The sequence below is a fragment of the Melanotaenia boesemani genome, chromosome 6 (assembly GCF_017639745.1).
Source record: "Melanotaenia boesemani isolate fMelBoe1 chromosome 6, fMelBoe1.pri, whole genome shotgun sequence".
Lineage (NCBI taxonomy): Eukaryota > Metazoa > Chordata > Actinopteri > Atheriniformes > Melanotaeniidae > Melanotaenia > Melanotaenia boesemani.
Genome location: NC_055687.1, coordinates 31724411 through 31736846, shown reverse-complemented (window position 1 = coordinate 31736846; position 12436 = coordinate 31724411). Strand labels below are relative to the sequence as shown.

At 38.7% G+C, this 12436-nt stretch overlaps 1 protein-coding gene across 33 annotated transcripts in view; it reads right to left on the bottom strand.

Annotated features, from left to right (window-relative positions):
- Nucleotides 1–12436, bottom strand: part of rims2a (regulating synaptic membrane exocytosis 2a) — a 145318-nt gene that overhangs the window by 72575 nt on the left and 60307 nt on the right. For all 33 annotated transcript variants that reach the window (XM_041988759.1, XM_041988743.1, XM_041988733.1 and 30 more), the window contains one exon: nucleotides 6433–7373. In XM_041988759.1, the coding sequence (XP_041844693.1) occupies nucleotides 6433–7373 (941 nt within the window). The remainder of the gene's footprint in view (nucleotides 1–6432; nucleotides 7374–12436) is intronic.

Below are 12436 nucleotides of genomic sequence, written 5' to 3'. Positions count from 1 at the left end.
CCCTCAAGCTTTATCTGGCTTCATTCTTGGAGAAATCAGGAAAGTGTGACCTTAAAGCAAAAACAAATAGACAGCCTGTACCTTTGAAAGTAGACTAGGAAGGGATGATGGTATGTAAGGTTGAAGAGATATAAAACACATCCATGGAAAAAGACTGCTGTATAAAAATAACATCACTTTGGATAAATATAGCTAGATAAGCGAGGGACTGAACCACCAAGCTAACCCTTAATGGAAGAGCTACTTTTATTCCTGAGACATAACTACCCAAATTTGGCCAAACTGGGGTTTTGCTTAATCTTTTTGAATAAGAACTATCACTTCCAGCTCTGACTTCTATCTTTTTGTAATAGGATAATTTCAGGCCAAGAAGTGCACCGAAAGAGCACATCCTTCACTTCAAATGGTGAGAGGCTACACATTTTTTTCCTATTTATTTACCACACTTAACCTTTTAACCAAGTTACACAAAGTTTGGCTCAGAAGTTTAGGCTTAAACTTGCTGACCTACACAGAGAGAAATGGCAGTGATATAGCCTTGGCACTCACCTGGAGTTGGAAAGGTATTGAATACCAAAGCTTTCCCATACCTTTGATTGTGTTTTGAAAAAAATATATAAGGCCGCTCCCAAATCCTCCATCTTGCTCCCCTTGGCCCAAGCACTTGCTCCTAGCCTTCCATTTTGCAGAGGTAAAATACCTCTTTTGTTTTAGGAATCAATGAGTACTGGTCACCTGACTAAATAAATGGGGCATTTAGGTTGCTTGATGACCACTTATGTAGTGGACCAAGGAAAGAATTGGGATTAAAGATTGATATTTTTTTCAAACAACATTTTTCACACTTAAAATTTTCTTGAGATTCAGATTTGTTTATAAAGATGAGCAGCCAAACCTTTCTCCTTTTTCTCCCTTTGATATCACTGTCCATCCATCAGTCTGGGAGAGCACTAAAAGTACTTGCTATACTTAGATATGTATTATAATAAAACATTATGGCTGCACCCAGACCGGCTGTAGCCTCTCTGGCCCTCTAACCTGCAGCTGACAGCGGTGATTAACCCCTTTGCCTTTCAGCTGGTAATCTGTCAGCACCATAACATCAGAGTATTATACTGCATACTCTCCTCTGAGCAATCCCTTGTGGTCATAACATTTCCAAAGAGTTTAAGAATTGTGTTTAATACCAGAAAGAAGAAGGAAGATGCACATAATGCAAACAACCTCAAACTGAGGCAGCTTTATGTTTATGTATCTGTTTTAGGGGCTTTAGATAGATTAAATTTAGATGCCACCTAGCTTATGAGAATATCTTCTCAGTGACAACTCTGCTTGAACATTTTCCCTCCCTGTGTCTTTCTTCTACTTTCAACAACTCTCTCCCCATCCCACCTCAGTGTTTCAAAAAAGAAAAAAAATACATCCCTCAATGCTGGCATTTAAGAAAGTACAAACTCTTTCCTTCACAGAAGCTTTATTAACAGTGGCACGACTGGGCACTGATCCCCAGCAAGACACTGTGTGGTTTTTCAGAGAGCAGGAAACTCATCACAGCCATAAATTATGAGCATCAGCACTCTACGCCCGGCCCTGCCGTTTCGCCCAGGCTCAGAGGCCCCACAAAGTGCTGATTCAGTTCGAAAGCAGAGTGCAGGCTGTGGCGGAGTTCACCACCAGCAGGCTCTCCATCACTCTGACGGCTCAATAAAAACCAGTGTAAACTATTAATTGGATCATTAATTATTGATGCTGTTTTTACTACAATTCATAGGGTAAGAGCAGAAAAGAGGCACGGGTGAAACAGTGTATATGTTTAGACATAGCCACCATGCTAGGAAGGTTATACAGCACCATGTTAGAACTGTGAAGAAGGCGGATCTTAAAGTACTAACTTGTCTTTAAATAAGAGTTAAAAAGCCAAACTAACCATTTTTGTTTTACAAAAAGCGACAATATTGATCAAAATTAAAATAAGACTATTTCCTAAGCTTTAGAATGTGCAGACTACAAACCCAACGGACTTCAAACATTGGAAAAACTGATCCAATAAGCTATTAATGAGAATGTAACTTAGGTTGTCAGTACACAATGTCTACCTGTCTGCTGTAGTTAGCCAGCCATCCTCTCCTTTTCTGTGTGTTTGGCACTATTATGAGACTGCATGTCAAGGGAATCAATAAAGAGGAAAACAGTAGGAGAGGACCATCACATTAAATCTGTCTCCAGTGCTCACAGACACAGGTCATGCCCATTACAGCAGGCATACCCTTTCTTCTCCAGTCTCATCTTCCCTTAACTTCCCCATTCCCATCCTATCAGGTCCTTCTTTTTTCCTTAGAGCCCCCCTCAAGGCATTTGAGACTCAAGAGCATGACATACACCCAGCTTAGCCTGCTGTTACATACCTATCTCATGGTCCAGTCAAGCTGAATGCACAAACCTCAAGGCCCTGACACGTACATACTGTACAACCAAAAGGTGCTCCTGTTTTACTGCTCCCCTGCCATGTAAAATAAATGTTCTTTTGCTGCTGTTTGTATTTTGACTAGCTGCTACACTGAAGATCACACTGAAGTCATCAGCTTTCTCGCATTCTTTTTAACCGACTACATGTCGCTAAAATGATTTTCAGTTAACAGCTGTGCCTTGTAAAAAGTTAATTAGTTGACATTTTTGCCTTCATGGTGCATTTGAGACCATCAGCTGTGGTGTGTCAAGGTAGCTGTGTACTGTAAATAGGCATATTTATGTAGTAATTCATATCATGTAATGAATCACTAAACATTTAAGTCAGTGGATCTAGATTACTGCAAGAATTTTGAATGTGTCTTCAAATACAGCTGCAAAAACCATTAATGTTATGATGAAAATGGCTCTCATGGGGTCAAAACTCACTTCTGCTGCAGAGGATGAGTTCAGTGGAGTCTCTAGCCTTACAAATTGCCAATCAACAGCACTTCAGGTTAGAGTCTGAAGTGTTTCAGACTCTGTTTTACAGTGTCAATTGTTCAGGGCAGACATTCAAGAAACTCGGGACTGACTTACTCTGAGCTGAGCAACTCTGAGTTTTTGGTTCCAGAACAGCTGCTTTGAGATGGTTCAATCAACTCTGAGTATCTTTACCCAGATTTGGTAACCACAATAAAAAGCCATTATCAATACAGCCTATTAAAGTATATCAACCACTATGATCAATATAGTATAGTCAGTGGCTGTTTCTATAGCTAGTAATTTAAACCCCCGCAAATGCGGTTTCAACACATACAGTACATGTCAGCTCACTTTATATCCTGATTAATATTCAGCTCGACACACTGTTGTCTTTCTAAAAGAAAATTTGGTGCTACCAATGTTATAAAGAAAAGTCCCATTTACAAGAAAAAAAAGTATCACTACGCAAAGCAGAAAGCTTGCTGAGACACCATGTCATGTCTACAGTGTGTCATATTAGAAATGTACAGCTGGAGAATTTTAGTAACTGTAAAACGGTACCGTTTGATGACATATTGAACTGGAAATGATAAAATCTCTGTTCCAGTTCTGAAAAAATTGTTTCTCTATGTAAATCATTATGTGTCAATTTAGCTAATAGATCTCTGGAATCACGTTAGTACGGACAACCCATGTCTGACAGCTGCTTCGGATGGGAGGAGACAGGAAGAAACTCAGGATTTCTTTTTAGTAAAACTGCCATCAAATGGGCTTACTTAATGGAGTCAGTTACTATGGTAACAGACTCAGGTTGTGGCATTTGGCTCTCTTTCTGGAAAGGAAAACCCTGAGTTTCCCTCAGCTCAGTTAACATAGTCAGAGTTTCAACACAACCAGCTTTGTGGAACAGGCCCCAGGGTCTCATGGTCTGATTGTTGCAGTAAAACCACCTCTAAAGGAGGCCATGGAAAGCCAACTTCTGCACCTGTGCACGGTAGTTAATAGAATGAAGCTGTTGTTGTTACACCTTAACATGTCCCACTATTTTCAAGTCCGAATGTCTGCTATAAAAAATGTGTAGAACCTCACATTTGTTGCCATGCAAGCAGTCTTTTGAGATACTTTTTTTGCACATATTAATGACATGATTACTTTAAATTTTGTAACGTATAATCAACCAACCTGAAGCCAAACGAGATCGTTGAGGAGAAATTGAACCGCAGAATGCAAGAAAAGCAGCTAATAAGTGCCTAACGTATCTTGAAACTCATTTAATAACCTATTAGAAAAGTTTTAGAGGCTACTTATTCATGAAGCTGGTTGACAAAGACTCAAAAGCTGGCACATAAAAGATGACTTTGTCTTTTAATTTTTGTTTTATCTTTAACACAATTTTCTGGATAAGCACAAAAGCCTATATATGCTATTTATTAGCACCAAGACACGGTCAAAATTAAAAGAAACCTACAGCATGAGCTCCAGCGTCTGGTGAACTGTTGTCAGCTGTTTAGACTGAATCCCAGTCAGTATGATCTAAGAAAATCTGTTTAACCTGATGGAGTATAAACACATTAGTCCCTCAAAGTAGCCTATTTCCCTCCCATGATTACCTGTAAATGGTGAAACTCACACATCAGTATTGTATTGATGAAGCCAAGCTGTTTCTCTTAATGTAGAGAATAGTTACATAACAAAGACGACCAAATGAATTCTTCTACTTTCCTTTATAATAAACATTTCTGGTTTGTATCAGGCACTTTGTTCCAGTAATAAATACCAGAGCAAACTGTGGTACTTTTCTCTGTCTTTGTTTGGTCACCCTGTTTATCTAAAGCCATCTGTTCCTTTTAAGTCCTGCTTTTAACAGTTCTCAGATAAAGGGTGACTTAATTACAGGTTTGACAACTAAATCAATTTGTAATTAAGACAAAATCAACCATGTGGAACAGTCAAGAATCTAACCACCTATAAAACTGATTTTTATGTTGATTCTATGCAAAATGTTATTTAATTCAGTTACTCTGACTATTTGCCGGTTGGTATGTGTACTACTATCGTGACGCAGGTTGGACATTTACCTTTAATGATCAGATTTTCTTACTGTAAGGCAAACTACAATAATCTGGGCTCAGAGATGATGGAATAATCCTCATTCAAATCTAAATAATGCTTGTCTTCTGTCAGTCACAGAAATAAATCGCAGAGCTAATTTAAAAAGTTTAATTCAGCATATGTAGTGAAAAACGTAAAAACTTCCTCTTCATATGGGTCAATAAATTCAGAGCAGATTATTCTTTTTTTTACCCAAACATGAGCCATTCCCTTCCTGGATGGAATCATAATTCTATTGCCACTTAGTAATAGGCTGTTTTACAAGGATTTACACCATAGTAACACAACAGTATGTCTGTAGCGATATCAGGGCTAACAGACCCGGTCACTGGGCAGCAGGAACACATATAATCCCACCCTGCTCATTTATTATCTTTAATCATCTATATGCATAAGAGATGGTATAAAACTTATTGTCAAGAAGATATAAAAGTAATTAACTAATGCAGTAGTTACTAACTTAGTTCACCTCATTTCACCGCATGTTCTCACCCAAGAGCTGTCCCTGTTTCTTTGTGTCAGCCGGCTAAACAACACTGTCTGTTACTACAGACTCATCGTGTGAAACAGCTTTGTTAGGACATTGTCAAGTCTGCCATCAGACAACGGCAAAAGCAGTAAAGCTTGAGAGCGGTGGTGCAACATTCTTTCAAATCTACAGCCACAAACATAAACACCCATTCACACAACAAATCTGGTAGGCCACAGGAGCTGTTAGAGTGGATTCATTAATAAACAGAAAATGTAGCAGTGCTTTGTACGAACATCAGGCTCATCATTGTCAGTTTTGTGTGTGTGTGTGTGTGTTTTGAATCTTTCTCTCTCTCTCTCTCTATATATATATACATATATGTGTGTGTGTGTGTGTGCGTGTGTGTGTGTGTGTATACAATCAAAAGTCTAAATGTATAGATAAACAATTTTAGTTACAAATAAGTAACTTTTACAACTTAAAAAAAAGAATTATTTTAATTAATTAATTTAATTTATTACTTTATATGCAATGAGTTCAATTTTAAAATATCAATTTATATTCATTTTGATATTATCAAAGATTTTTTTTTAACTAAAAACAACTGAAAATAATGAGCCATAAACATAACAAATACAAACTGACACCCACATAACAAACATATATAGTAGGGGATCTGAAAGTTATACAGTATCTGAGTCAAGAGCATCATCAAGAATCAACACTGAAACCAAACAACAACAGTGATTACATTACAACTAAATTAAAACTTCTTTTAAGAAAGATTAATTGTCAGTAAAACTTCTAATGGATGATTTTTCTAAGAAGTATCTAAGAAGTTGTTACTTGTGTTGCAGCCTAATAAACTCATCTATACACAGTGAAAGTAGCAGGTGAGGAGGTGTGTTGGCTCCTACCTTTTTCACTGACTGACTCACTCTCTATCTCCACATCCTCGCAGCTTGTGTACTCCGGTGTGGTGGCCAGCTCTTCCTCTGAGCTGCTCAGTGACACCTGCCTCATCTTCCCTCCCTTTTTGGTTTTGTGGGGTTTGGGGGGTGGGGGCCGCACTGACTCTGACTGGTCAGAGCTAAGAGAGTCATTCCTTAACATACTCTCCATTTTCTCCCTCTTGGTCTTCCGAACAGCTGAGTTGGGGTCCAAATGGTGTTGCTGCCTCCTCATGGGATCTCCAAGGTCTCCTCGTCGCAGATCCCCCGACTGGTCCCCAAGCACAGGGCTACGGCGTGGCGTAGGGGGGCTGTGGTTGGAGGTTCTGTGACTTCCAAGGCCATGACCCATTGGTCCTGGGGAGGAACGATCAACAGAATATGAGCGCTGTCCCATCATAGGCGGCCGGCGCTCAGTGAGATGCTGACGGGACAGTCGAATGGGGCCAGGGTCATCCTGCTCTGTGTAGGCCAAGGAGACATCACTGTGGCGACGCTCATGCCTGAACCGGCCCACTTCAGCATGCATCCTCATTTGCTCCTCGTAAGGCTGAGGCTTAACAGGATAGCGTGCCAGGTTGGGGTCACTGCGGTATCGTGCCTGGAACTCCTCTTGGCGTTGTCGCTGGATGTCATACTCACTGGGTGGTCCATCAAGCTCTTGATCAAGTGGGTATTCCTGGGAGTGCCAGCGACCCGGCCCCCGCCGGTCCCTGTAGCCCATCCGTGCTGCATCTACATCTGGATACATGTGTGGGCCCCGTGGAGCCCGCCGAGGGTCCCTATCTCCATAGTCAGACGGTGATCTGGGCATGCCGCCGTCTGTCGGGGCATACTGTGGGTGGTCACCCCCCTCCCTTTGGTCGTATTTTTGGTTTGGATCCCTGGATGCAGATGGGCTTTGTTTGCTATAAGTCAAAGAAAGAGACACAAAAGCAATGAGTTCAGTGGTGAATCCATTTTACACCAGTATATACATCAGCTCACATAGTTCACATCCTGCTTGATTATTTAATCCGACACTCTTCAAACAGATCACAGCAGATCTAATGTTTGACTTCTTTTGAAAAAATCATTCATTCTTATTCTGACAGCATCTGATTACTTTGTTGATATAACAGCTTAGATAAATTATAAATGACTGGATTAACGAAAGATTAACAAATCTACCTAATTTGACTTTACTGTATTTCTTGTGTGCTTGCATGTGCACGGGAACAAATACGAGCAAACAAACAGCTCTTTGCATTTGTCGGTGTAGTATGACCGAAATTAATAACTTGTCTAAGTTCTGTCAGAATTTAGAAACACCAGGAGGTGTTACCCATTTATCCTTTCTAAGTACTTTATTTCATCATGCCAAATTATCTAATTATGGACAGAATTTGAAAAAGATAAGAAGGCGCAAACTGAAATCATTTGTCATCCTTTACCCCATCTTGTGAAACACCCCCAACCAGTTGGGGCCGGTGGCTGCTTTTCTGGTTCTGCAGGAGGTTTAGTATTTCCTCTCCACTGTCACCCACTTTGGCATGCTTAGGATGGGGCATGAATCAGAGAAAAGATTCAATGCAATCCATTGGTTTTGTTAGCGAGGTAATTATTTTTTTATTATTTGGCTTACAGTTATTATAAACTGGATTACAGGGCTATAAATTTAACTGAATTAGACTGCATCTTTAAAAGTGCCTTGAGGTGACTTTGTTGTGAATTAGTGTTATATAAATAAAGCTGAACTAAATTTAATTCACTTGAAAATGGTCTAAAGTCATGTTTACTGGTCAAAATTAAGTAGCATAAAAGTACCTTCAAAAATTTTGTTGTAAATCATGCAAACATACAACAATATTGTTACCATCAGCAGCCTCATTTAGTTAAATGAGTTGTCAGTCTTTGTCTGGTTGTCGGAGATGAAAACAGCCAGGAAGTGGATGAAAAGCCTGAAGGAGGCTAACTGTGCATTAATGCATTTATTTCTTTGTTCAGAATTAATTATTCATAAGCCACTTTTCCCCTACATTTCGCTCCCTTTTTTCTCCAAAGTAATAATGACATTTTGGTGAGGAAAAGGCTCTGTGAAGCATCCCTTTAATTTTGTACATGACAACTTTCCATAAATTTCAAAGGGCTTCATAAATCACTGCTGCCAGCCTGGCTCACTGGCCAAGGTAAGGACTTCTCGCTTGTGATTGGCTGATTCACTGGAGAGGACAAAGGAGGTTTGGCCCACGCCTGCTGTATCGCAGACCATTGGGGTTAGGCTAAGATGCATAATAGATGTGCAGTACAATAAATCTAAGCACTGTAAAGACACATGCGAGCAAATATGTTTTTTGTGTCTTATGTTGAATTTATATTTTAAACACTAAATAATCTCAGTAAAGTGAAGTGTAAGCTCAACAGAGGGATAAAATGATGTATGATCACTGTGTACAAGTTCATGAACTGCTGTGAATTGAAAATATGGGCTGTTAAAGTAGGGCAGAATTTGGCCCATTGTGCAGGACAAAATGTGCTTAAAACATTAGCACACAAATCAAAGCTTCAAAAACAAGAACAACAAAAGGCGAAAAAAATATTTAAACAAAAATAGACTGAACAAGGTGTCATTGTTAAATATAAAAATACTTTAAATTGTTTCACTGAATATAAGTGTTAATATTTGCCTTTGAATGCTGGATAGCAATGTTTAAAATTCAGTTCTTTAAAGGAAAGAACATTTAATTAACATTTAATGCAATAAAAACATAATTAGTCAAAATCAAAATTTACATTTAAAGAGTAGATAATGAATTATAAAGAGGTGTACAGGTGGACAAAGGAGGTAAAAATCCCATGACAATATTTAGGGTTGAGTCCAGAGCTAGACTCAGAATCACACATATTTCCTTGAAGTTGCACTGTGTAAAATGATGGATGCAGCCACTGTGAAATCACCCGTTGATTTGTAGACTCTGGTTCTTAACCCTTTAATGCCTTATGTATCATATTTTATACATAGTTTGAGACCTTTTGCATCACTTTATGGTAAAAAAAAAAAAACAGTTCAAAACCCAGTTGAACACAATCTGATACTTGTCTTCTGCCCCCTTGTGGATATCTTTTGTGCTAAATTCATTTTGACATATCACATGGTAATAAACTGTAAATATACAACAATTTTTATTAAATATCTTTTTACATTTTGTTAAAGGGCCAAATAATGACTTTTGATTTATTTTGTTTATTTTTAAATATTATTATTATTATTAATTTTCTACCCATTTGTTTCAGATCAGGCTTTAAAGGGTTACACCATGAGTTTAAACCATTTAACTGTCACCATCTTGGTTATGACAATGGATTTTAAAGCCAATTGGTGTTTCTGTCACATGGCACATTGGCATCTCGTAATTTTAAGGCCTTGATAGTGAAACTATGTATTGTATGTGTGGAAAAAAAAGGTTAATTTTACGGTTTCTGGGCTGAACAGTTTTGTTGGAAATCTTACTGGACTGCAATGAAATTTGACACCACGGGGTTCTTACAAATCACCTGTATGATGTCAGGTTAGTTTAAGAGTGGTTTGATTAATGTAACTTTGAGAACTGGCAGCATTTCAAAGAAAATCTCTGACCGACTCATTATCTGATTAATCAGAGTAATTTGATATTTTCCCTCTGCAATGAAATATGACACCAAGGAGTCCTGATAAAAGCACCAGTATGTGGTCAGTTTTGCTTAGAAATGACTTGGTTAATGCAACTTTATCAGCTGATGTCAATTCAAAGAAAATTCTTGAGTAACTTAAAAACTGATTAATTCAAGTTCAAAAATTAAATATTTGCCGTGTACAATGAAATATAACACCATGGGGTCCTGACAAAGCTTCTATATGTGGTCAGGCTGCAACTTTCTCTGATAGTATTTTTTTTTTAAGTTTTCATTGACTCAGTATCTTATCAGTTAAAATTCAGGAATTTGAAATATAATGGAAATAGAGGAGGAAGAAAAGAGGAAAAAGACCTAAATACCACAGAAAATAAAAGCATGTGACAATACTGCCACAAACTAGCTGTATGATTTCTTTTACAAATACAGATAGAACCACCACAGCAGTCATACCAAAGATGAATGAAAAATATGGATAGCCTTGAATGGATAGGAACTTAAATCAACCGATATTTAAAAGAAATACCCAGAGTACGGATAATTAAATTTTTCTGGATTGCAGCCATCTCACATGTAACTTCTGCTTTCTACTTTACATCAAAACAAAGCCTCCTATCACCTCGGAATAGAAACTAACTAGTGATTCTGACAAAGCTGGAGAAAAACACACACACTGATTCATTATATTCATGAGATGCTCTTGCTTACTGAGTAGAATTTCATTCACAAAGTCAAAGGGAAGCTGGCGCAGAGATTATGTGCTGGGGTAAGGGACAAGCACTGAGACTTGGAGCGGGACAGTCAAGGAGTATGTGATGTGGATGAAAAATATCTTGTGAAACTCCTGCTATTAGCTAATTGTGGTAATATGTGTTGTGTGCATTAATTTCTTGTTTGTGTATTTGCAGGTGCAAGTGCTGCTGTGGTTGCATAAAAAATGCTTTGCTTTGGCATTGACGATGCCCTGAGGGGCTTCAAGCTAATGTCTTCTTGAGATGTTGTCTTGAAATGCAACACCAAGAACACAAACTTGCACATAGTAGATTCGCATATCAACCACAACAGACATTAACAAACTGCCCCTTGACAAGCGCTAACCCATCTTGACACAAGTATCACATTTCCTTGCCCCCGTTTAGCCTTGTACATCCTTCCTGTCCAAACAGAGAAATGCCTATGGCAGCTTGCAAGCAAGCTAACAACTCTGCTCCACTCCATCAGAATCTGCATCATGATTCTAATGCTGTCTGGACTCAAACAGGCTTCAATATGTACAACAAAGTCATGGTGCAGCACTAAATTTTTTTGCTGTGCAATATTCTCCATTGCTACAGTTACAACTGCTACTGTAATAGCCTCAGCATACAGTATAGCTCTAAGCCATGTAATGACACACTCTGCTGATTTTAGATCTGCATTCCATCATCAGTGACAGGAAAAAGAAGATATCATCAACAATAAATGGGAATTAGAGTTAGCATGAAAAAAAGAACAGTTCATTCCAGTTTACTGTGTGCTGCTGGTAAACATGCAGCTGGTCCACATTGTACATTCAGCATCTTGTTGGTTAGGCACAGGCATGAACAGGCAGGATAGGACAGCACGGTATTATGATGCCCATGATTCTGCAGAGAAGCTTGGCTGCTCTGTGACTGAGTTACAAACCACCCAGCAAGATACTCCTTCCATCACATCCCCTTACAGTATACTGCAAGATTTGTGTGTGATGTCCCTACAGACATGGCACTGAGCCATAACACAGGCAGCATGGTGTGAAGCTGATCTACAAGCAGTGAATCAACCTAACAGGTCTGCAATAGAGAGGCCTTACTGTCATCATGGTACATTATACATATACAGATTAGAGCTTGTATGCATTCCTGCTGTGAGAGTAAAAGCAGTCATTGGTGCTGCTGTCCAGTTCTAATCTAACTATAGAAAATCCACATGTGTCATGTAGTTACAGACATGAGCTGCAGAAAGGTGGCTTTTTCCAACACATTAACTAAGATATTTTATTTGAACATGCATTTAAATATTGCAATTTTCATCATCACATTTGTGTTTACACGGCTACTAAATTTTGCAGCCAAAACAGCCTTAAATACCTGCAGTGCTCTGGAGGTAATTCCAGGCATAATCATCTTTCAAGTACACAGTCCCTATCAAAAGCAGCATAATGTATCAAATCCATGGCTCACAAAAATCATGGGATTACACTATGGGACTGAAAGATTAAAAAGTGTGACCCAAAAAGATTAGATCTGACCTGACACACTCGCCATGATAAAACCTTTATGTGGCGTTTTTTTTTTTGTTT